The sequence below is a fragment of the Girardinichthys multiradiatus genome, chromosome 9 (assembly GCF_021462225.1).
Source record: "Girardinichthys multiradiatus isolate DD_20200921_A chromosome 9, DD_fGirMul_XY1, whole genome shotgun sequence".
In the NCBI taxonomy this organism is placed as follows: Eukaryota; Metazoa; Chordata; class Actinopteri; order Cyprinodontiformes; family Goodeidae; genus Girardinichthys; species Girardinichthys multiradiatus.
The window spans coordinates 34,468,677-34,494,011 of NC_061802.1; the positions used below are offsets into that span (position 1 = coordinate 34,468,677).

The 25,335-nt window shown below is 38.6% G+C and overlaps 1 protein-coding gene across 4 annotated transcripts; it reads right to left on the minus strand.

Annotated features, from left to right (window-relative positions):
- Positions 1–25,335, minus strand: il23r (interleukin 23 receptor). 4 transcript variants are annotated; one of them, XM_047375441.1, is made up of 18 exons: positions 24,819–25,335; positions 23,892–23,985; positions 23,612–23,712; positions 23,370–23,499; positions 22,482–22,663; positions 21,313–21,436; positions 21,067–21,227; positions 18,413–18,546; positions 18,120–18,321; positions 17,958–18,040; positions 14,689–14,884; positions 14,422–14,604; positions 13,389–13,487; positions 13,137–13,292; positions 2,943–3,083; positions 2,688–2,775; positions 1,151–1,235; positions 1–898 (listed from the first exon to the last, which is right to left on the minus strand). In XM_047375441.1, the coding sequence occupies exons 3-18, from the start codon at positions 23,670–23,672 to the stop codon at positions 263–265; spliced, it is 2,661 nt and encodes an 886-aa protein (XP_047231397.1). In that variant the 5' UTR covers positions 23,673–23,712; positions 23,892–23,985; positions 24,819–25,335; the 3' UTR covers positions 1–262. The 4 variants fall into 4 exon arrangements, with proteins under 4 accessions (XP_047231397.1, XP_047231396.1, XP_047231395.1 ...); XM_047375440.1 differs by lacking the exon at positions 24,819–25,335 and adding an exon at positions 24,224–24,733; XM_047375439.1 differs by lacking the exon at positions 24,819–25,335 and adding an exon at positions 24,224–24,733 and having other exon boundaries at positions 23,892–24,036.

A 25,335-nucleotide genomic window follows, 5' to 3' on the forward strand; every position in this document is an offset into this window, starting at 1 on the left:
TGTAATTAAGAATTTGTTCATTTATTCAGACAGTGAAGCGTAGATTGACAGAACATCTATTCATAAAGTGGACTCCCAGCCAAGAGTAAGAGCAATAAAACCTCTCACACACTGGATGTCACAGTGAAAATGCCAATGAAACAAAGTCACCAACCATATGTGCAGTATATTCAAACTATCAAAAACGTTTCTTCTGAGAACAGTGCTTTCATGATGCTTTCTCAAAATTAATAGTGCATTTCTTGTCCCTCCAACATCTCTGCTACCTCAGTGTGTCAAGTGTCCCATCACTGAGAGAAGCCACCTGGGGGAAGTAACCACTGTTCAAAATTGTGTTAGCTGAAATTGGAAAAGAGCAAGTTTCATCTGAATCAATAGTCTTTTTCTGGTCCTGGTGCAAGTCCAGAGTGGAAGCATTGTTCTCCACATCCTCCTCTTTGCTGCTTATCTCTTGTAAGCAGACTCCTCTCAAGACCAATGTTTTAGCTGTTTTAGGCCGCAAAAGATCCCCAATAGAGCCAAGAGTGACCTGATGAGACATATCAGAGCAACCCACCTCCATGTGGCACAACAAGCCTTCCAGTAATCCTTCAAATCCAACGAAAAGCCTGTCTTCCTCTGATTTTTCTGGAACATCCATTTGGTTCTCCTCTTCCAAGTTCAACCTCTCTTCAAGGGGAAACAAGGCAGCAATCTGAGGTTTGTAGTCAGCGTGTTCAACCAGAATGGTTCTGGTATCTGCCATGGCCTCCATCGTGGCCTGTTCAGATTTAACCTGGGACTCTTCGACATGGATGGCAGGATACACTTCATCTGTCATCTCCCGGGAGATCACGAGGATCGGGGAGAGTGGAGGGTCATCGTAGATGTAGGAGAAAAGTGGCTCACTTCTGTCATCCTAAAGAAGTAGAAATTGTAGAAATTTACGAGCTGGAAAAAGATTGCTTTTTCCAGCTCAACAAAAGAAAACTGAGATCTTTCACAAGAGAGCAAAACAGTAGTTCCACTTCCTTTAGCAATCCTTTAGCAGGATTAACTGTGTGAATTAGAAAATAATTCAAAATAGCATAAATATTCTTATTTGGAAATTTTGGTACAGCTGTTGTAGCTGCTGGCTATATTAGATAATAATACATCCAGAGTTTTTTACCTCCAGCAGTCTGATGGCATTACTGTGTCCTGGTTTTGGCACCTTTGGCCATTCAGGTCCCCATGCTATGCATTTCTGTTTGATCCTATGACAAAAAAAGAATAAACATTTTACTTTTTGGACATAAAATGTTTTACAAAACAGCTTTTTCACTGGTCTTCATTAAAAAAGACAGATGCAGATTCTTGTAAAAGTGTTCATACCACTTTAACCTTATTATATTTTGTCATTTTACAGCTACCAACACAAAGTAGTGGATAATTTTAAAGAGTGAGTAAATTCATACATGGATTTCAACATTTTTTACAAGTAATATCTGAAAAGCATGTTGTGCAGTTGTATTTAAACCCTGAAAACCATTGCAAATAACTCAGTCACATAAGTCACATAATTAGTAAATGTAGTCCACCCGTGTAATTTAATCCATCTTCCTCCAACAGTCCAAAAACATGCGTGTTACATTAATTGACCATTCTAAATTGCCTTTTGTTCTGACTATGTGCGTATGCATGGTTATCTGTCCTGTTTTATGCTTTGACCTGTCATGGACTGGTGATCTGTTCACCCTGCATGGATTAAGCAGGCATAGCAAATTAGCCATGAACTCCAAAATTCTAGCAGTAGTAAAAGACTGGCAAGAAACATTGTTACAAGAAAGCTATAAAAGGACAAAAGTGTGCTGCAAGCCATGTAGTGTGGCAAAATATCAATTTATTGCCCGACATACAAAGTGCTATGTCTGATGGAAAATCAACACCCTTCAAACACTATCCCGAGGGTGAAACATGGTGGTTGCAGTATCATGCTGTGTGGATGCTTTTCCTTAGCAGGGAAAGGAAGCTGGTCCAAGTTGATGGGAAGATGGTTGGAACCGAACCCAATGTGATCCTGTAAGAAAACTTGCTGGAGGCTCCAAAAGACTTCAGGCTACAGCCAGAGCTACAATGGAATAGTTTAGACCAAAATGTATCAATGTGAGGGAATGGCCTAGTTAAGGGCCATGCCTAAATCTAATTGAGAATCTGTGGAAAGAAGTGAAAATTGATGTTCACAAAAGGTTTTGCTATTTCGCAAAAAAGAATAAGCAAAAAGCCACTTTACGGTTATGAAGGCCTATTAATTTGGATTAGTTTAAAATCATAAAATCCTATTAAACCCCTCCATGAAGTTTGTGGTTGTAACGTGACAATATGCGGTTAAAGTACAAGTGGTATGAATGCTTGTTCAAGAAAATGCACAACAATGCTAATGACATGACTAATGATGCAGATAAACAAATAAAATTAAAAAGGGTATAGGTTTCTATTCACAGTAACCAAGTGGGTTTTTTAGTCATGTTGCGGTGTGGTTTTTCACAAAAACAATTAACCACAGGGTCAACCATCCTTTTACTCGTAAAACAAAACTTACAAACGCTCAGAATCAGCTGCTAGACAAACTTATGAACCAAAAAGCGGCTCATAGGTTTGTCTAGTAGAATGACTGAGGTTTTCTGGGGAAAAGGTAGTGTATGAACTTTTTAAGTGAGTAATATTACCGTTTTCTCACACAGCTCCAGCACATCAGGTTGGCTACAATCGCATTGAAGATGGTGATGATGAACACAATTACAACAACCAGGCCCACTGAAAGATTAATGACGAAAAAGTCACTTGGATAAATTATTGACTCTGTACTTCCACACTAAATATTGTCCTTTTTTATAATGAGGGCAGCTGAACTTAAAACAACATATTTAAAAACTGTATATATGGTGATCTCTTAGGACATAATATGGAGAAAATGTATTGACCATCCGGGGCTGCAGTCTGAGATAAGATCTGTCTTCCTCGAGGCCCTTCTCCTGCTGAGTTTGATGCTGTCAGCTGTAGGGACAAAGCTCCTTCTGGACAGTCCAGCCACATCTGTCTTTGGCCAGATCCAGACACTGTCACTGTGCACACGAAAAGGACAGTTAGCTATTTTCCCTACAAAAGCAGCTTAGGTTTTTATGTGGTTCAGTTTAACCATTGCAGTTAAACATGAAAAACATCTCAGCAGACAGTAAGGCCTTTGGATTGAAAGTCAGCTTTGTTTACCATATGACCCACCCAGTGGTGCAGTGGAATCTTGAGAGTTTCTACATGCAGTTGTTGAGGTCTATTCAGCAAAGGCTGGGCATTTTGCTGTATGCCAACTCAAAGCAGTGCAAAACTGTGACACAGAAGGAAGATGATACGTGGTTTTCAAAATTGTTTAAAAAATAAAATCTAAAAACATGTGATGTGCATGTGTATTCAGCCCTTTTTACTACTTTATACCTATACATACTATCTGATGCCACCCATGACCTTATGATGTCACTTCATCAGTAAACAAAGCATAGAAGTTGAACAATTGGCCATTCAAGCAAAATGCTTTGTGAATGTGAAACAACCTGCGCATCAGTGTATGAACGTGTGAGTGCAACTGGGTGAATGTTGCTTGTGTGTAAAGTGCTTTAAGTGGTCGCTATGGCTGGAAAAACAGTTTAGTCCATTTACTTAGAATGGTCCAGTCAAAGTCCAATTAGGAATTTGTGGCAAAACTTAAAAACAGTCTCAAAGATGCTCTCCATCCAAACTAACTGAGCTTGAGCTGTTTTGCAAGGAAGAATGGACAAAAAGGTCTTTCTCCAGATGCTGAAAGCCCCAAACGACTGACAACAATAAATACAGCAGAAAGGGTTCTGCAAAGTAGTGACTCATGGGGGCTGAATACAGATACATACGTTTTAGATTTCCTTTATAGATTCTTTTAAAAACCATGTATCATTTTCCCTCTAATTCATAAATATGACCTACTTTGTGTTGGTCTATCACAAAAATCTGATTTAAATACAAAGAAGTTGTTGGCAACATGACAAAATCTAAAAGGTTTAAGTGATATAAAGACTTTTGCATGGCACTGTAAAATTAGTGCAGTATTTACCCATTGTCACTGAACCTTTGCTGTTTGACGTCAGGGATTCATAATAAAACTCACATGAGGTGCAGGAGATATGAACATTTGAGTCAAAACTGACCCACAGACTGTAGGCTGAGAAAGCTACACAATTCTGCATTTTGACTGGACCAGTTTCTGTTCTTAGAGCCTTCCTAAATTCTAAATTACCTGTAAGAGTTTGACGAAACTTGTTCAGAAAAAGAAAATCTGTTAACTTCTTATCAAAATACTGAAAAATTGTTTTATTGAATTTTGAAGAAAATCTGCAAAAGGTGACCAGAGTAGATATGATAATGCATAAACTTCCCTTGTTGTAACTTATAATGCCCTGTGCCTGGATCCAGAAAACAATCCAATGAGCACCAATTGATGCTAGACATCAAAGGAGGATCAATGTGTGTATTATCTTAATGATGGCATTTTATTTAGTTTATGTGCAAAAATAAAAAGTAAAAAATTTACCAGGTAAAGGCAAAACATGCAAAAAAGATTCAGAAGGAGATGAAACAGGCTTTCATACAGTTTCATTGAAAGGTATGGTGGTGTATAAAAACGTTACAAAAAGAAAACGTTTTAAAGTAATTAGATTAATGTGCAGTTCTAACCAGTGAAGCGCAGAAAAAACTGCAACCTAATTATCACGAGTTGGTGAATAATAAAGAATACATCTGAATCATTTTGTGCATAAAAACGGTCAACCAAACTAACACTGAAAAATAAAATGCTGGTCATTCAGTGAGCACATGACACTTCAGAAAGAGGAAAAGGTAAGCTCTAAGGTGCTGTCACAGCCAAGTGCCACAAATAGCAAATGAGGCAGGCTAGCTAGTAACAGGCTCTTCTAACACATGTGCATGAAGCCACATGGCTTCCTGTTTGTGGTCATACCTAGTTCTAGAAAACTCTACAGATGCAATTTATGTCAACTTGTGTTTTACTCTTTAGATTCTTCCCAACTAAACATATTCATCTTTAAATGTCAAAAACTCCATATTTGATAAAAAAGAAGTTACATTGTGGGACTTTTCAAAAACAGGTTTTCTGACAGGTGGATTTTTTAATCTGCTTGTGTGAGTAGATATTGGTTCTGTTGTTTCTTTTTAGCCATTTGAATGAGTAATTAGCCATAGAAAATAAATTATAATTTAAGCTAGCATCTTAATTTCTTTTTGTTACGGGAATTCAGAGCTAGAAAAAACCCTGTTGATGCACTGAAACTTTGAGGGAGGGGAATATCAATGGAATGCCACTTGCACGCTTTCCATTATGTAAGTGTGGTTTGTAATGAGACGCATTATATGCACACAGGTGTTATATGAAGACATTGTTTGAGACTGAGGTAAAGTACAAGCACACAAAAATGCTGTTAAAGAAAGGCAAGGAAAGGCAGAACTGATGATGAGCAAAAACAGGAAACTCACTGCAAAGTTGCTCCACACTTTCAAATCAACATCAAGCTTTATTGTCAATGAGAGGCTCAGTTTAATTTTAAGATCAGACAGAATCTGGTTGTTGTTGTTTGTTTGGAACAAAAAGTCTTTCCTCATGTTGTGTCATGCTTTTAGATTCTTCTTTTTCACACTTAAATCATTCAGTTGTGGTCTATATTAAGTGGAACTGCAATGCTTTGGTCTGAACTCCTTGTTATTGTAGCTCCACAGGCCTCTCTTTTACCCCTGTTCTGAGGTGCATCTGAGAGCAACTCGTTTTGGTGCTATCTCCTCAAATGCTGTTGAGCACACCCCACCCCCCTCCAGGTCAAAGAGCACTCCACTTTAACCCCTTTGGTCATTTTTGTAGTTTGATAACAATTATCTAGCGCCACGAAAACAATGACAAAAACAATGCAAAACTGTTAATGTAATAATGCTATTCAAAACACGCCGTACGGTTCTGTCCTCAAGGAGCTAAATGCAGCACATAGCGATAACATAAGCAGAAGGCACGCTGCTACTGCTATCAACACAATGGCTAGGACATCATATCAACACACAATAAATTCATGTCTAAAATTAAGTTTGTTGTCATTTTAGCTTTATATGCACCTTACCACTTTGCTGTGTCTGTCGTTTCCATAGAGAGAAGGAACTGATCCCTTAACCACATAAAGTATTTCAGCAAATCCTTCTTGATACTGGCGGAGATTGCTGAAGGCACTTGTCCCTGAAGTGGGGAAATTACCCCACTAATGTGGGAACATTTCCATGAAAAATAAAATTTAACCAGGCACATTGAAGGGGTTCTGATGCTGGGGGACAGTGTAATGAATTGTGTGGGTTAATACACCAAACAACCGACCCGAACTCATCCTCTTTCAGCGTAGGCATACTTGAGCTTGGCCTACAAAATACCACCGAGAGATAAATATGGCGGATACATGAAACTGATCAGCCGGACGTCCGTGATCTTATTTAGCTGTTCCACAGCAAATACTCAGACGTAAAATATGGAAAGATTTTACATATGACAGAGAAAATTGAACGGACTGAAAAATGTGACCCAAACAGAATATAAAGATATCTACGCGACACCTGGAGAGACTAAATTCAATTTTTCTGCACTCCTACAGACTCAGAGTACACAATAAAATATATTTAAAAGCTAGAAAAGTGGATTTTGCGTGACATTTCCCTTTTAAAGTTATAACATTACTCTGTCCAGACTAGAGGATAAACCAAGTTTTTAAATTTGTAGTAGCGGTTTAACATGCTCACAATCCTCAGTAGTTTTTTTATTATATGTTTAAAAATTTAAATTCCATATAACATGTTACCTTTTTTACTAGTTGAGTGTATTATACTTTAGTAATGTATGATATATTTATTAAAATTAATTATTTTTTCTATACTTTAATTGTACTATCTTGGAAAACTTTAGCTTGAACTAGAAGTCTGGTTATGCCGAGTTTGTGGGAGAAATCATTAATTTACACTATATTCTATGTGTTTACTCAGATATGAATTTGATTGACAACCTATTCTTAATCTCTGGGGTTTAATATAAAGTCAGCTCACCCTGTGCTCTAGCTGCCACTTTTCTGAAAAGGCTTTTTTTGACCTTTTCTCCCAGAAACACATTTGTGGGGTCAGACACTGATGTTTGATGAGATGGCCTGGCTTGCAGTTTCCGCTCTAATTCATTCTAAATATATTTTGTCGGGTTAAAGGGGAAATTATCTTGGCAGGTTGAAGAATTAAGAGTTTCTTTCACTGGTATTAAGGGGCTAAGCCAAAATCCTGGAAAACCTGCAATCTCTCTAATCTTATCTTTACCACACTTTACACCTGAGACAACGCAGTAAGACAAGTACCGTTCTCCTGGCGACTGCTAAACCCATGGCAGTCGCATGCTGAACACCACGGCATGCAACACTTTGCATTGCATTACACTTGGTGAACTGGGATATGGATGCAGCTGCTTGTCCATGGAATCCTATGACATGAGGCTCACTACGACCACCACATCAGAGGAAAAGCAGGAAAAGCAAAACAGGAAACGCAGCATATATGCAGCAGCAGCAACATGTGGAGAGTGTACTGGAAAAACAAAGCCACGGTCATGATTTTTGCTCAGTGTTCTGGCTCATAAGCCAACCTTGGCAATATTACGCTTTCAAGTGAAGAAAATTCATGTTGGGGACATTCATGCACGATTTATATATGGAAAATTCGTATTTACTGCTTTTTCATTTAGATGTTCTGTATAAGAAATGCCAACAGTTAGTAATAGTTGTTAACATGCTGAAAGTTTTCTCCATCTGAGCCAGACTGTATGTAGGAAGAAGAGCGACAGACTCATCTGATCAGCAGCTTGGTGATTTGTAATGGCAGTAGCCATAATGCACTCAGTATAGCAACCGAGCTGTTGTTTATTTGACAATACAGCAAATATTAGAAGCATTTGCAGACAGAGCTGAACATAGCAGGAAGTGGGTGCCTGGGCAAGAGGTCTTGATGCCTAACCCACAGATGTTTCTTTGATACCTTCAACTTACAACTGATAGCTACTGTATGTGCATGTCAACCTTAATGTTTTTAGGCCTTGTCTACATGACAACAAAGTTTTCCTGGAATGATCTTAAAATTTGTGGTTTCTAAAAACCCAGCATCTTTTTTAGAAATGTGTTGCATGCAAAAAAAGGATAAAAAATGTTAAAGAAGCTTCGGCAGGCCTGCTTGCAATCCGGGGTCCGTTTTTAGGTAGAGTGTGGGTTACACTTTCATAGTTTTCAAATGAATGTGTAATGCTTGTCTACACAAAAACCCACAAACTAAAACATCTCACAGTGATATGCGCTCGAATTTCTTTGAAAAAATGTTTAAACTACCATACATCAACAAGACCCAAAAAAAACTCAACAAACTACTGCCCCCAACACATGGCTTACTGACCTGGTAAGCACTTACTAAATAAAAGCATCATTATGCATTGAAGCATGTAGCACAAGCTCAAAACTAATTTTCATTTTTATTTCCAAACTGTCCTCAAGCAATGACACGAAATGGCATTTGATTAAAAGAATTGTGTCACTTCCTGGGACTCCTTACAGCAACATGGCGGACTAAGTTTTCAGAAGAGTAAGAATATATCCAAGACACTAATTTATTTTGAAGGATGCTCATCAATGGCTGGACTAGAAATTATGTTTATAAATGTCTACCATAGACAGAAAGACAATGTCACTGGTGCCTGTTGCCGGCACAATTAGACATCTGAAGCTGTGGAAGTTAAAAATACTCGGCCAAACAAACTACTGAAAAAAATCTAGAACTTGATTCTCTGCTTCACTAGGAAGACTTTTCATATACGAAAAAGAGTGTAACCAACATGATTAATTTTAATGTATTGTAAGCTATAAACACTGTACTGTACATTTTTTTCATACACTGTAGTTTTCCCAAACAAGGAGAAAATGTCTGTTACAGGTATTCCAGCAAAAGTATTTAAATTGAAACAGGGTCCATGTGCAATCTTGAAAAAGCACAGAAAAGTATAGAATTTAATTTCAATATTTTCCAGGTCTGGATGAGTTTGGAAAAAGGAAACAGAGTATATGAACTTTTGTATATATACTTTAAACATGAAATAAAGAAGAACTGACAACTCTCGGCAAATTGAGTCTGGATTTTCTACATGAAAACTTTGTAGGACCCTGGCAGAAAAGCTTCTGCACTTGTAATGCTAAAAGATGTCTACCTTGGAAAACAAAGTGGTAACTCTGCAAAAAGAGAAAGGATATCCAAAAGTGAAAGCAGGAAGACATTAATAAAACAGCCAGTAGTAAACTCTGTGACTGAACAAGATGAAAGAGCTGTCGTGTAGACATGTCAGAGGAAGTCACAGGCCTAAACAGTGAGACTGTATCACACTTGATTACACAGAGCATGGAGAACGTTGTCAAATCAACATAACTCACCAGAACACAATCTAGTTTGAGTACCAACACGAACACAACCTGAAAATGATCAAGGAATCTACCGTCTAAAATAAGGTTGCAGTTTGGCTATTACAGCAAATGAACAGCCTGATGATACAAATAAACAAAGGAACAAAGAAAGAAACGAAGACCTGTGGTTGTAGGATTCTTAAAGAGGCATGAATCAACAACAAAGCCTAACCAACATGCCTAAAATGCTGAAAGACCAGGCTTGCGATTCATAGAGGGTTAGAAGTTCCTCACATACATTTGCGACAAACATAGTCCTTTTGAAACAAAAAAAAAAAGTAAGTCCTGCATGGAAAACCCAAACAAATTTGGTCAGTTTTGAGTGGTAAATGTTGATGAAGTGGCTTTTGTATATGAAGCTTCACTGACTCTATGAGTTGATATTTATTGTAATAAGACTACTCAGAGCAATTGAGTAACTACTCTGGTTCAAATTGCTGATACATTTAAACATAAAAATGTATGAAACTGCTTTCACTTCTTTTTAGTGGAGGATTCATGATGCTCAAAATAAAAAGGTGAGATACAGCAGCATCCAAAAGTGTTCAAACTCCTCGATCTTCTCTTCATTTTATTATACAGGTCCTTCTCAAAAAATTAGCATATTGTGATAAAGTTCATTATTTTCCATAATGTCATGATGAAAATGTAACATTCATATATTTTAGATTCATTGCACACTAACTGAAATATTTCAGGTCTTTTATTGTCTTAATATGGATGATTGTGGCATACAGCTCATGAAAACCCAAAATTCCTATCTCACAAAATTAGCATATTTCATCCGACCAATAAAAGAAAAGTATTTTTAATACAAAAAACGTCAACCTTCAAATAATCATGTACAGTTATGCACTCAATACTTGGTCGGGAATCCTTTGGCAGAAATGACTGCTTCAATGCGGCGTGGCATGGAGGCAATCAGCCTGTGGCACTGCTGAGGTCTTATGGAGGCCCAGGATGCTTCGATAGCGGCCTTTAGCTCATCCAGAGTGTTGGGTCTTGAGTCTCTCAACGTTCTCTTCACAATATCCCACAGATTCTCTATGGGGTTCAGGTCAGGAGAGTTGGCAGGCCAATTGAGCACAGTGATACCATGGTCAGTAAACCATTTACCAGTGGTTTTGGCACTGTGAGCAGGTGCCAGGTCGTGCTGAAAAATGAAATCTTCATCTCCATAAAGCTTTTCAGCAGATGGAAGCATGAAGTGCTCCAAAATCTCCTGATAGCTAGCTGCATTGATCCTGCCCTTGATAAAACACAGTGGACCAACACCAGCAGCTGACACGGCACCCCAGACCATCACTGACTGTGGGTACTTGACACTGGACTTCTGGCATTTTGGCATTTCCTTCTCCCCAGTCTTCCTCCAGACTCTGGCACCTTGATTTCCGAATGACATGCAGAATTTGCTTTCATCTGAAAAAAGTACTTTGGACCACTGAGCAACAGTCCAGTGCTGCTTCTCTGTAGCCCAGGTCAGGCGCTTCTGCCGCTGTTTCTGGTTCAAAAGTAGCTTGACCTGGGGAATGCGGCACCTGTAGCCCATTTCCTGCACACGCCTGTGCACGGTGGCTCTGGATGTTTCTACTCCAGACTCAGTCCACTGCTTCCGCAGGTCCCCCAAGGTCTGGAATCGGCCCTTCTCCACAATCTTCCTCAGGGTCCGGTCACCTCTTCTCGTTGTGCAGCGTTTTCTGCCACACTTTTTCCTTCCCACAGACTTCCCACTGAGGTGCCTTGATACAGCACTCTGGGAACAGCCTATTCGTTCAGAAATTTCTTTCTGGGTCTTACCCTCTTGCTTGAGGGTGTCAATAGTGGCCTTCTGGACAGCAGTCAGGTCGGCAGTCTTACCCATGATTGGGGTTTTGAGTGATGAACCAGGCTGGGAGTTTTAAAGGCCTCAGGAATCTTTTGCAGGTGTTTAGAGTTAACTCGTTGATTCAGATGATTAGGTTCATAGCTCGTTTAGAGACCCTTTTAATGATATGCTAATTTTGTGAGATAGGAATTTTGGGTTTTCATGAGCTGTATGCCAAAATCATCCGTATTAAGACAATAAAAGACCTGAAATATTTCAGTTAGTGTGCAATGAATCTATAATATATGAATGTTAAATTTTCATCATGACATTATGGAAAATAATGAACTTTATCACAATATGCTAATATTTTGAGAAGGACCTGTATTACAATCACAACTGTCAATGTATTTATTGATTATTAATGTTAAAGACCACAAAATAGTGCATATCTATGAAGTGAAAGAAATGCCATGATTTTCACATTTTTATATATATAAAAAAGTAAAATCTAACCTGCATTTGTATTCATATTCCTAAATCAATTCCTTATTAGAACACCTTTCACGGCTTTTTCCCATATTTCTTTGTAAAATAGCTCAAACTCAGTCAGATTGGATTTAAAGTTTTCAAGTCTTACAAGAGCGGTTGAATTGGATGTAGGTTTGGACATTGACTGGGCCAATTTAATACGTACAAATGTTGAGATCTATTGCTCCGGCTGTATGTTTAGTGTTGTCCTGTTGGAAGGCGTACTTCAACCCCAGTGTCAAGTCTTTTACATCCTCTAACAGGTTTTCTTCCGAAATTGCCCTGTATTTTGCTCCTTTTATCTTCACATCAACTTTAAAAAGCTTTCCTGTTGAAAAAAAATCATCCCCATAGTATGATGCAGCCACCACTATGTTTAATAGAAGGGATGGTGACACCATCCAGCAGCATCCTGAAATGAGGCTCGGCCACTTGAGGCTAAAACTTACATTCTGGCCTCATTTGACAAAAGCACCTTCTTCCACCTTGTCCCCTACATGGTTTGTAGCAAACTGCAAACATGACTTCTCATGGCTTTCTTTTAATTTTAAGAACAGCTTTTATCTTGTGACTGCCATAAAGGCCAGACTTGAGGAATGCCCAATCAAAGGTTTTCCTGTCTGAGTTGTAGAGCTTTTCCCGAGTTACAATGGCTCTGTTTTGGCTGCTTCTCTAATGCACTTTTCACCCGTCCTGCCAGTTTAGGTTAAAAACTGTGTCTTGCAGATTTACAGTTGTGCCTTACACTTTTTTTTTCAGATGACTGGATGAGCAGTGCTATCACAGATATTCTGTTTATTCACAGATATATTCAGACATTGTCACAGCTTAGGATATTGTTTTAAAACCTAACTCTGCTATAAACCTCAATGCAGATGCATCTCTGACTTGTCTGCAGTGTTCCTTGCTCCCCTGAAGGCATCACCGAAAGGCAAAATTTATGCTGAGATTAAATTACACACAAGCAGACTATGTTTACCAATACAAATTGACACATTTTTCAGATTTATATTTTCAAACATTTTGAAAACCATGGTTGATAATCTTTCCACTTTAAGTTATGCACTACATTGTGTTGGTCTGTTACATAAAATAAAAATAAAATGAGTTGAAGTTTTGGGTTCTAACGTGACAAAATGTGAAATTCAAGGAGTATTGTCACTGTGTGGAAGGAGGAAAGTCTGTTTGGACTAATTAAGATAAAGAAGGCCTTCATGAATGTTTGTATTTAAAGTGCTCACCATTGAGCGTTGTGCTGCTGGAGTCCAATGTCTGCAAATAAACAGTATACTTTGTGATGAAGCCCCTTTGTTGGTGTAGAGGTAGCTCATCCCACCGAACCAGGATCCGTGTGACCTCACGGTTCAGCACATGGAGCATGGGGGCTGAAAGTGGCTCTGAAACAAATACACATGGAGACACAGCAATGATACCATGGTCGGTGCAGGCTGTAAGACATGGAATATTGCAAAACAGAAAGCTGTATGTTTTACTGAGTTCTCTGGAGTAAATCAGTCTAGATGCTGGAGCACTGACACCCCTGGTGGTCACAGCGTACAAAGAGAGGTTGTACTTCACACCCGCCATCAAACCTGAAACACAATATGAAGGTGAACCCCCGACTGTATTCTGTAAACATGTAGCTTTGTTCAAGACTTCTGGGTTAAAGGTGTGAAATATTTTACTTTCTAAACAGCCTGCGGTGTGATTGAGGAAGGAAAAACAAAAACATAGTTATAACAAAGAATGACCACACGAGGGCGATGTTAGATCACTTTCAAATTTTTTTTAATATAATTAGGGGTCAGTAAGGGATTTAAAAATGGTACGCTATGAAGATTAAGAAATGACAGAAGCATAAATTAATACGTTTTTCTAGGTAACAGCAATCCTTCTTTCGTCTTCTAATCACATTTATATTTTAAATCGTCTACTCTTAAAGTTTTATAAAAAAAACAACAACTTACAACCACAGATAACTTAATTCCATTACTCTGAAAATATCCATTTAAAATATTTTCCTTTGCTTATATTTCTGTCTTGTTTCAAATGGGAATATACATAAAATTTTTTGGATTTCAAGTTTTTGTTGAGTCAGAAATGCAACAGTTTTACTTCATGTTTATTTTTAGAGAGTTCCATATAATTAATCCTTAACATTTGGGGTACTCAGTACCTCAGTAAACATTAAAATAATAAAACTACAACTATAGATCTATTGGGAAAGACATTTGACAGTGAAAACAGCCTCCAAAGTTCAGTTGCAGAGTTTATTTTTAATGCTTTATACAAATTTCAACCTGATCCAGATCCAAGAGCAGTTAAATTGAGAAGGAAAATCCTAAATCTCTGCAAGAGCAACTGGTTAAAGACTTTAGGATCTGACATGAACATTTCTTCATTCATTAATTTTCACTTTGTCCGGTTCACGGTAATTGAAAGAGCTGAAGGACATTAATAAAAAGGTTTATACTTTTTGTCTTGTTTTAGCACAAAAGCGTGTGACTGATGAGTGAGTGACTATACCTGTGATTGTGGAGTCTTTTAGATCCTTGACCACCTTTTTCCACTGCAGCCCTCCAGCAGGCAGGCTTTTCCATTCTATTACAAAGTACAGAAGATCTTTCCCAGCTGTTGAAGACCAGGAGACACGTACAGAGCTGCCATCTGCTGTAGAAGCCAACTTTCCCAAAAAAGGTCCAGAAACACCTAAACAATCAAGATATTTTCACTGTTTCCCTGAGAAAGTTAAGTTGTACGGAATATTTTAATCTTTGTGAAATTTTATTTTACTTGCGTGTCTGAGATCTACAAAGGCTGGTGGAGACGTCCCGTAGGAGGTAACTGCACTGATGCTCAGTACTCGAACCTCAACTGGTGCCTGAACTGAACACTGGCTGGAAGCAGCAGCACAGGTCGCCTTGTGGCCATTATCCAGGAGGATGCTGTACAGGAGCAACTCCCCGCTGTAATCCTCAAAAGGTGGAGGCTAAGGAAGAGATTGATAATTTTTTTTGTTTGATCATTACTTAATTATGTCAGGTTTTAAATTTGATCTAGTTTGGCTTATTTGTTTATTAAAGTGATTGAATGCTATTTTCACCCCAACTATAACAGTCTTTAACTATCAACACTGAATTATTATGTAATTTCTTCATGTCATGTAAGCATCATAGTTAGAACAAGTAGGTGAAATAGTCCCGACCAGGGAATGACAACAGACTGAAAACTGAAAAACATCTGGAGCAGTTCTTAAATAATAGGGATCAAACTAAACACATAAAATCCTAGCTTCTAGTCAAATAAAACCAGTGCAACACAATACTCTTCTTCCTTTTAACAACTACCACTGCAGATATTTAAAATGCAACTTACCAAAACTGTTCAGAACAGGATAGCAAAGCCAGAGAAAAGAAAACAAGATTCCAGGAAAGAAGTTATTCCCCATACAAAAATTAAAAGAGCTTATAATCAAGCCATAAGACTTGACTTTCTTACAACAAACCTTAAAAATATCTATTATAAAACCCAATCGCCACCTTCAAAAACCTAATAATTTCATATACAAACAGCGGCATATCTCAAGTGTAGGAATATCATTACGTGAGCTCTTAAAACCCCTCTCTTCTATAAATTCAAAGTGCTTCAAGCATTAGAGATAAGCTTTTGCACACCTATCAGCCTTTAGTTAAAAAGAAAACTTCACATATGGTATCCATTTCGTTTCTTACAGGGTTCTACTGGGGGACTGGTGCTGATCTATAGCAGACAATGGATCAGTCCACATCCCAGGCAACATAGAAACACCCAACCAGTCATGCACACACTAACTCCTGAGGGAAATGTATAGTGTGCATGCATATTTGTGGACTGTGTATGCATGCACAGGGAGAACATGCAAACTTCACGTTAAAAGGTCTCGCCTGGGATTTGAACCCAATAAAGAGCTAACAAGCAGATCCTCCTTTCAACCAGATGGGTCACTCTAGCAAATTGGAGTCTTTATATTTAGTAAATTTAAATATAATCTAAATAAAATGTATGTTATGCAAACTATTTTTACATTTATTTTATTACTCTTTTTTCTATTTATTATATACAGTACAGACCAAAAGTTTGGACACACCTTCTCATTCAAAGAGTTGTCTTTATTTTCATGACTATGAATATTGTAGCTTCACACTGAAGGCATCAAAACAATGAATTAACACATGTGGAATTATATACTGAACAAAAAAGTGTGAAACAACTGAAAATATGTCTTATATTCTAGGTTCTTCAAAGTAGCCACCTTTTGCTTTGATTACTGCTCCACACACTCTTGGTATTCTGTTGATGAGCTTCAAGAGGTAGTCACCTGAAATGGTTTTCACTTCACAGGTGTGCCCTGTCAGGTTTAATATGTGGGACTTCAAGCCTTATAAATGGGGTTGGGACCGTCAGTTGTGTTGTGCAGGAGGTGGGTACAGTACACAGCTGATAGTCCTACTGAATAGACTGTTAGAATTTGTATTATGGCAAGAAAAAAGCAGCTACGTAAAGAAAAACGAGTGGCCATCATTACTGTAAGAAATGAAGGTCAGTCAGTCCGAACAATTGAGAAAACTTTGAAAGTGTCCCAAAGTGCAGTCGCAAAAACCATCAAGCACTACAAAGAAACTGGATCACATGAGGACCGCCCCAGGAAAGGAAGACCAAGAGTCACCTCTGCTGCGGACAATAAGTTCATCCAAGTCACCAGCCTCAGAAATCACAGGTTAACAGCAGCTCAGATTAGAGAACAGGTCAATGCCACACAGAGTTCTAGCAGCAGATACATCTCTAGAACAACTGTTAAGAGGAGACTGTGTGAATCAGGCCTTCATGGTAAAATAGCTGCTAGGAAACCACTGCTGAGGACAGGCAACAAGCAGAAGAGACTTGTTTGGGCTAAAGAACACAAGGAATGGACATTAGACCAGTGGAAATCTGTGGTTTGGTCTGATGAGTCCAAGTTTGAGATCTTTGGTTCCAACCACCGTGTCTTTGTGCGGCGCAGAAGAGGTGAACGGATGGACTCTACATGCCTGGTTCCCACCGTGAAGCATGGAGGAGGAGGTGTGATGGTGTGGGGGTGCTTTGCTGGTGACACTGTTGGGGATTTATTCAAAATTGAAGACATACTGAACCAGCATGGCTACCACAGCATCTTGCAGCGGCATGCTATTCCATCCGGTTTGCGTTTAGTTGGACCATCATTTATTTTTCAACAGGACAATGACACCAAACACACCTCCAGACTGTGTAAGGGCTATTTGACCAAGAAGGAGAGTGATGGGGTGCTGCGCCAGATGACCTGGCCTCCACAGTCACCGGACCTGAACCCAATCGAGATGGTTTGGGGTGAGCTGGACCGCAGAGTGAAGGCAAAAGGGCCAACAAGTGCTAAGCATCTCTGGGAACTCCTTCAAGACTGTTGGAAAACCATTTCAGGTGACGACCTCTTGAAGCTCATCAACAGAATACCAAGAGTGTGTGGAGCAGTAATCAAAGCAAAAGGTGGCTACTTTGAAGAACCTAGAATATAAGACATATTTTCAGTTGTTTCACACTTTTTTGTTCAGTATATAATTCCACATGTGTTAATTCATAGTTTTGATGCCTTCAGTGTGAAGCTACAATATTCATAGTCATGAAAATAAAGACGACTCTTTCAATGAGAAGGTGTGTCCAAACCTTTGGTGTGTACTGCATATTATATTTATGACTGCAGTGTCCTTGATTTGTTAAAATGTATTTATTTAAAAGAGAATGTACCACAACATTACATTCTTTGACATGTCACAATATAAATATAACATATATATGATATATATATGATATTAAAAAATGACAGATTTATTATCTTTGTTCTCCAGTCTCATCTATTCAGTTACATCAGCTATGTCTGATCATGCAAATGAAACTGTAAAGCAATGTTTGAAACCTGGTTCTTTAAAAACATTAGGATACATAAAGCAATGTTTGGAAGATCAGCAGCACCAAATAGCCCCAGTTCAAAGGAACAGGATTCATGGAAATACCTGCCAGAAAACAGTAACATTCCTCAGTCCATGTTTGGTCTCTTCTGTCAAAGTTCTCCACACATGTAGCTGCTGAGATGGACCTGTTGGAAAGACAAACAAGAAGTGTGAAGCTTCTCTGCCGGGTATTTGCTCCATCATAGGTCAGAGTTGTGAGCTTGCCTTTTCCAGGACTCGTCTTCCTCACAGACGAGCTCCATTGGCTGCAGAGACATCTTTGGCTGGTTTTAAAGCTTGGGGTGCTAGTATGTGTCTGCCCTGAAAGCAAGGCACAAGTTTTCATTTGGAACTCATATTCAGTCAGAGGCCTCAGGTTCTCCACTTGTATCAGACCCTTGCTGAGCTCAGCTCTCTCTCTCTGCTCCTGAAAGCATCAAGTTTTTAGGTTATTGCCTGAGAAGATTTATACCAAGAAAAACTATAAAGCCGACATGGCTGTTCTGACATAGTGTTACCCAGGTATTGTTATTTGCGCGGAGCCTGATTTGGGGTCTGAGGTGCATCAAAGACTCAGAGGTTTTCCAGTGCAGCATGGCTGATGTGGAGTTCACAAATTCCACCCTAACTATATGAGGGGTCTCTGGTGTGGCTAGAAATAAAAGCAGAAATAACGTACTCTGAAAAAGCAATGGAAAAGATGCTAAAAACCCATTCAACCTTTCCACATTTTGTCACATTACAACCAAAAATTTCAATGTATTTTTTTATATGATAGACCATCACAAGGTAGGGCATATATGTGAAGTGGTAGAAAAATGACTAATGTTTTTTTAACATTCACAAAATCTGAAAAATGTGATATGTATTTGATTTTTGCCCCTTTGTCCCCTAATTAAAACTCAGGGCAACCATTGTCTTCAGAAGCTCCCTAATTAATGTATAGAGTCCACCTGTGTGTGGCTTAACCTCAGTGTAAATAAATGTGCAATGAAGGCCTTAGGTGTTTGTTACAGGACATTAGGGAATAAACAGCATTGTTAGGAACAAAGAACTCACATGGTCAGGGATAAAGATGTGAAAAAGTTTAAAGCAAGTTTAAGTTATGAATATCCCGAGCTTAGAACATGCAATCCTGGTCGATCCATTATCCGAAAATAAAGACTATGGCACATCTTCAAACCTACCAAGGTATGGTCATCCAACTAAACCAACAGATATTACCTAGAGAAGCAAGAGGTCCATGGTAACTCTGGAGGAGCTTCAAAGATCCACAACTTAGGTGGAAGAATTTGCTTATAGGACAACCATTAATCATGCACTCCACAAACCTGGAATTTCTGGAAGAGTAGCAAGAGGAAAGCCATTGTTGATAGGAAGCACTAAGGGACTCTATTTGCAGTGCTCCTTCTAGCCATGTAGTGGAGACAGCAGATATGTGGAAGAAGGTTTTCTGGTCAGATAAGATCAAAACTTTTTTTTGCCCACATACGAAACTCTATATGTGGTCAATGAACACCACATTGCTTCAGTGAAACATGATTGTGGCACAGTGGCGGCCGGCCCATATATATATATATATATCAGTTTTACTTAACAAAGTGTGCCTCTATGTAATATGAAATATATAAATCTACATTTCCCGCCTACTGATATTCATTCACCAGTACAATTCCACAGACAGACTTGTATGTTTCTATCATGGGGCACTGTTCAGAGTGCCCCGGCGGTCGACCGAATAACCAATCGTGTGTAGCTGCCAGGGTAAATTAATAAATATATATGGCCAATCAGTGTTGCAGAATTTCAAGGCTTTGGGGCACTGAAAATATCACCCTGGCAGGTAAAAAAACGTTTGTGTGGCGCAGTCAATCAGAGGGATGATGGTGAACCTAACGAGCGAGGTGCAGCTTCCACTGAATTCGGTGAAGTCCTTATTTATCTACCCATTCACAAGAAGGACAGTGGAGGAGAAAATCCGGGTTAAGGAGCTGGGACCTGACAAGCTCGACATTATATTCAACCAGAAGACCAATGAGAAAAATCAAGTTTACAACCGGAGTTTTTGCAAGAGTTGGTTCGAGCGCAAGTTGTGGCTGACCAGCAGTGGAATAGCCAATTCACTTTTCTGTTTTCCCTGCATTCTTTTTAAAAGTGCCAAATGTGATTTAACGTGGACACAGTCAGGACAGACCGACTTGAAGCATCTCTCTGAATGTGTTAAGAAGCATGAACAATCAAGAACTCATATGGAAAGCTGTGTCAAGCTACCTGTGCTTGAAAAGATTATCATAGCGGCGTAGCTGGATGACAGAGGTTGATAAGAATAATCATATTTTATCTAAACTCATTGACTGTATTAAGTTTTGTGGTGCTTGTAAACTGGCATTGTGCAGGCATGTTGATAGAGATGCTGTTGATTGATTCCATTTTATATATTGGAGTAGTTACAGAAAATATTTTTCACCAGCCACCAATGTTGTGGCAGCATTATGTTGTGGGATGCTTCTCTTCCAAAAAGACAGGTAATCCTGGGGGAAAACTTGTTAGATGCTGAAAAGGACTAAGAACTTTCAGCAAGTCAATGATCCTAGAATGGCCCAGTTCACACCAAAACCAAACTGAGAGTTAATGTTCAGAAGTTCTCTATTTAATCTAACAAAACTTCAGCTGTTTTGCAAAGGATGGGCAATTATCAGTCTCTATATGTATGCTGGTAGAGACATTGTCTAAAAGGCTTCCAGCAACATTTTAGGGCTGACTAAAACCAAGCATAATTTTCTTTCCACATTTTTGCACTGCTTTGTGTTAGGATATCACATAAAATCCGATTAAAATACATTGACGTATGAAAGGGGTATGTTAATTATTCAAGGCTCTGTTAAACAGCTACTGTGTTACTGAACTTACTGAAGTTCAAACAACACATGCAGTGGGCAGAAAGCAGAAAAAAGGATATTGTCCCCTTCTGACATATTACATATTACACAAAGAGAAACACTTTACTGAAAGTTTAATTAGTCAAACTGAAGAGAAAACAACTCAATGAACAAAACACTCCAGTGATGACTCAACTCTTAACAAACATGGTGATTCTGACAAAGAAATTCAAATTAAAAACTGTGTTTGCGTTGATGCTCTTTCTTTCATAGAATTTATGTTAAAGCCTTACCTATATCCTCCACAGAGAAGTAGAACGGGTCCGACCGAGATGCTCCAAAGTGGTTGTAAGCTGTGGCGGTCAACGTATATTTAGTGTTTTCATTGAAGATTTCTCGCGGTATGCTGATTTCCCCACCATCCTGGATTAGATCTAAAAGACTTTCATTCTCTCTGATAAGAAAAAAGGAACGGAAAATGGGGTCAAAAGTACATGATGACTTAGAAACAAATAAAAACCAAAACTTTGACTCGATACCTGTGGACTGAAATGTTGTAGAAAGTGGGGAGATATGTTTCTCGCCCTCTCTTCAGTGAGCAGTTTACCAAGGCAGAGCTCCTTATTGTTTCACAGCTAATATCTGTAGGCTTATCAGGAGGAACTGTAATAATAAGAAGCAAAGGAGAATATTTTCATCATTTGAAAACAAAGACAATGTTCAAGTTCCAGTTTCAGTTGAAGAACCTCCAGCGTATCGTGGGCATCTGCAGTAACCGACTTTGCAGTTTTTGCATTTTATAAGGAAAAGTTATCTGTCAATGTACAGTACTGTGCAAAATTCTTGAGTAATCCATCATTTCTTTATATTGCTTTCAACAAGCTGGATTTCTTTGTAAAATTTAGTTCTTAATCAATAATTGTTTAGGTTTCATGAAAGTTCTTCTTTCTTTGGCTGTTTTTTTACTCATTTTCAATCCAATTTAAGAAATTTAGTTTTTTCGCTTAGTCAAGTTTTTGACCCATGAATCATGACCCTAAAAAAAGTGATTTCTTGTAGAGATATTAGCTGAAGTCATAACGGGGAAAGATGACAGATCTTTAAGGGCTGGTTTGTATTAGATTTATTTCTTATATCTTAAAGATCTATCTTTCAGATACTGTGCATGTATGAGTTTTAGGTCAAAACCATCTTAGTGTGTCCACAACTCGTCCAGCTTTGTAAAACACAAAGTGTACACCATCGTGTTATGATCAGGAGCAAGTCCTTGTTTTGAGGACAAAATGAGTAAAAAAGCAGGTACAGAAAAAAAGTGACAAGAAAGTCTGGCATTTTGTGGGAAAAATATGAGGCAACTGGGACTGATTTGAAACTTTTGTACAGTACAGTACTATTGGATGTAAATTGCCAGGTAATGCGATCAGTTAACAGTTAATGTCATTTATCAGTGATTATTTCAAACTGGAATATATAGTCATATTCAGTAAATTAGGATATGTGTTCCAGCGAGGGTTGTTTGCCAGATATAAAATACCCTTTTAAAATAACACTTTTCATTAAGCCTACATTTCGGCATTAAAAATGTTTATTTTTTATTATATCATGACTAACAGAAATAATGGTTTGAAAACATTAGTCTGTGTAAATAATAATTTTGAACATTAAAATACTACCCAATACATCCATTGTTGAAGTAAAGTGTACACACATCCAGCACGTAGATCCAGGCCGCTGACGACTTTTGGAGCATACTGCTGATTGCTCTTCATCTTGCAAACCACCTCAGACTGCGGCATCCATACTTGGGGCAGATAGAATATTGTTGTGGTGCAGTTGACTCTTTTTGACAGATTTACTTGCTGTCTATTCAGCTCAAGGTACAATTTGGACCTGAAAGTCAATAACATTATGTTCAAATGTTAAACTTTTAAAAGCACTAGTGGGAAAACCCATCTAATCATATCTTTTATATCTGCATATATCATTTAGACAAACAGTCTTCAAATAGCACTTAAACTGCCAGTCCATCTCAGGGCAACACAGAAACACACAGGACAAACAACCATACACACACCCATTCATACCTTAGGGCAACTGCAGACAGACCAATTAACCTAACAGTCATGTTTTTAGAATGTGGGAGGAAATTGGAGTACCCAGAGAGAACCCACGCATGCACGGGGAGAACATGCACACTCCATGCAGAAAGACCCCAGGCCGGTAGTCGAAACCAGGACCAGTTTTGATGGCGTTTGTCAAGGTTTGGGTTTGAATCTTGTTATGTGCGTGAATAGCCAATGATGGGCGATACAGGATACAGAAGGAGGCGCTTGCCCAGGGTGCAGAGGTGGGTAATCCAGGTCCAGAAAGTAAAAGGCCTGTTCAGAGATTAGTTCCAATTTGTATTTCCAGCTTCACAACATAGACAGGGACTAATCACCTGGTTAATTATACAGAATGAAGGAAAACCAGGCAGGGTTTTTACTTTCTGGACCTGGATTACCCACCTCTGCCAGGGTGGCATTCTTGTGAGAACTCCCAGTGCCGACAGAAAATGTTTTGTTATCATCAAAGTGTAAACTCTTAATATTCTTACCACTCTTCACATTCAAAGATGTGGCAGTACACGGTCAGGTTTGAACCCATAAGGAAGACCGTGGCTGGCTCTGCGGTCAGATGGCCGAGAGGGATGATGTCCACACAGTCAGCAGGGAGCAGAGGGCAGCCTGTGCAAGAGAGACAATAACCATTTTTAAAAATTCAGAAAATGACAGAGTTCGTTGAATGATTATTATATATGAAGGATTAGCAATAGAAGATAACACATGGGTGACTCACCTTTAATGGAAAAACAAAGGAGCACAATAATGCATCTGCAACTGGCTAACAAGAGATTCATTTCAGCTCATGTCTCTGAAATTGGAGGACCCATTCAGCAGCTGCGAGAAAAACATCAAAAATCACAGGTTAGAGCTTTTTTATTTTAGCTCCTTTTTCTGGAGACAAATCTTTGGCATGCTGCATTCCTCAGATGAGATTTTTTTCCTTTCTTTTTTTTTTATTATTTTAGATCTTTGAGAATAATGAAGGCTCCAGGAAATCAAGAAAACGATTGTACCTCATCCATCCGCTTCCAGGAATGAGACAGCCATCTGCTCAACATGAAGAGGAAGAGCACTTTATCCTGTCACCTTTCTCTGAAACAGTTTTTCCTGTTGATAACATTTTCAGAAGTGCATCATCGCAGCTCCAACACATACACCCTATCAGATTAAACAGCAAAAGTATCATTCTGCTGTAATATGTAACTTTGACTCATAATTAAATCATGTATGAAAATTCTGAGCAACTGATTTCAAAAGTCATCCTGAAAACATAATTATTTCTAACTATGGTTATTTTTTAGGCATTTCTTACCAAAGCCCACAGAGCAAAGAAGATAAAACTCACCAGAATGACATCCTCTATGCCTTTTCTTAATCAGACACCATCCAATAACGTTTTTAGCAAGCTTCTGCCATTCTCGCACCATCTACTTTGTTCCACGTGCTTCCCTAAAGTGATTTTTGTTACAACAGTGTCACATCTTAAAGAGGCCACTGACCTAGTTTGGTGGTATTCTGGCAGAGCAGAAACTTTGAACATTTGTCTCTGTACTTGTGCGCCCTACTTCAGTTGCCTGATTTTCATCACCACAAAGGCTGAGTTGACGTAAAGCATCACTGTCCTTGAGCAGCTGCTGTTATGAATATGCTGCTGTTTGCGCATTATTGAGTGATGAATCCAGATTACAGACTGGAGGTTTTTTTGTATGTTCAAATAATATGCTGACCATTGCTGCACTGCAACCTGGTTTCTCTGGTTTCTGCTAGCACTGACTGTTTTGAGGCTTTTTTACAGTAAATTCTGTATGTGCTGATTGAGTGAGCAGAAATCTGGTTTATCATCCTGCTTAAAGTTAGTAGTCATAATAAACTTATAACCACATACAAACGATAACAAATATTCTGTCTTTTCTAAAGAGATTTAATTAAGTCATGCTTACATGTGAGATCTGGTTGTCTTCACTTGAGACATCTTATTTCTTTTCTTGTTGAGCTCTTTGCCATTGCTTGTTGCTCGTTGCTGAAGCGACGTGTGTGTCAGTTGTCTGAGAAAAAGTGAGTGTATTACACAAATGTTTGCTAAAATCACTTTTTTTTTTTCCATCGCCAACCTCAACTGCTTTGCAGGGAAATCCCAAGATTTCAGCAGAACGCCTCCTCATAAAGCTAAAGCAGACCTCAAGATCGTGGGCTGTTATTAGTCCTTTGCTTAAAAGAGCTACATTCTAAACCCGGCTGAATGATATGCGAATTTGCTACCATGTGTCGCAATAGAATTTGCTGCTTGATGGGTTCTGTTTCTCACGTTTCTTTCCCAACTTTACTGACTGTCTCTACTGTACAATCTAATTTTGAATTTTCAGGCTGACACAACATGAAGTATGCCAAACCCTAACACCATTTATTTAAACAAGTACAGAGCCATGCAAAGTAGTCAGGACAGTAAGACTTTTTCAA

Coding starts and splice junctions, on each gene's coding strand:
- il23r (XM_047375441.1), bottom strand. CDS start 23,672: ATGAATCTCTTGTTAGCCAGTTGCAGATGCATTATTGTGCTCCTTTGT. Junction 21,228..21,312: donor TACAACATTTCAGTCCACAG/GTATCGAGTCAA, acceptor TTTTCTTATCAG/AGAGAATGAAAGTCTTTTAG. Junction 13,488..14,421: donor AAAAGACTCCACAATCACAG/GTATAGTCACTC, acceptor ATTGTGTTTCAG/GTTTGATGGCGGGTGTGAAG.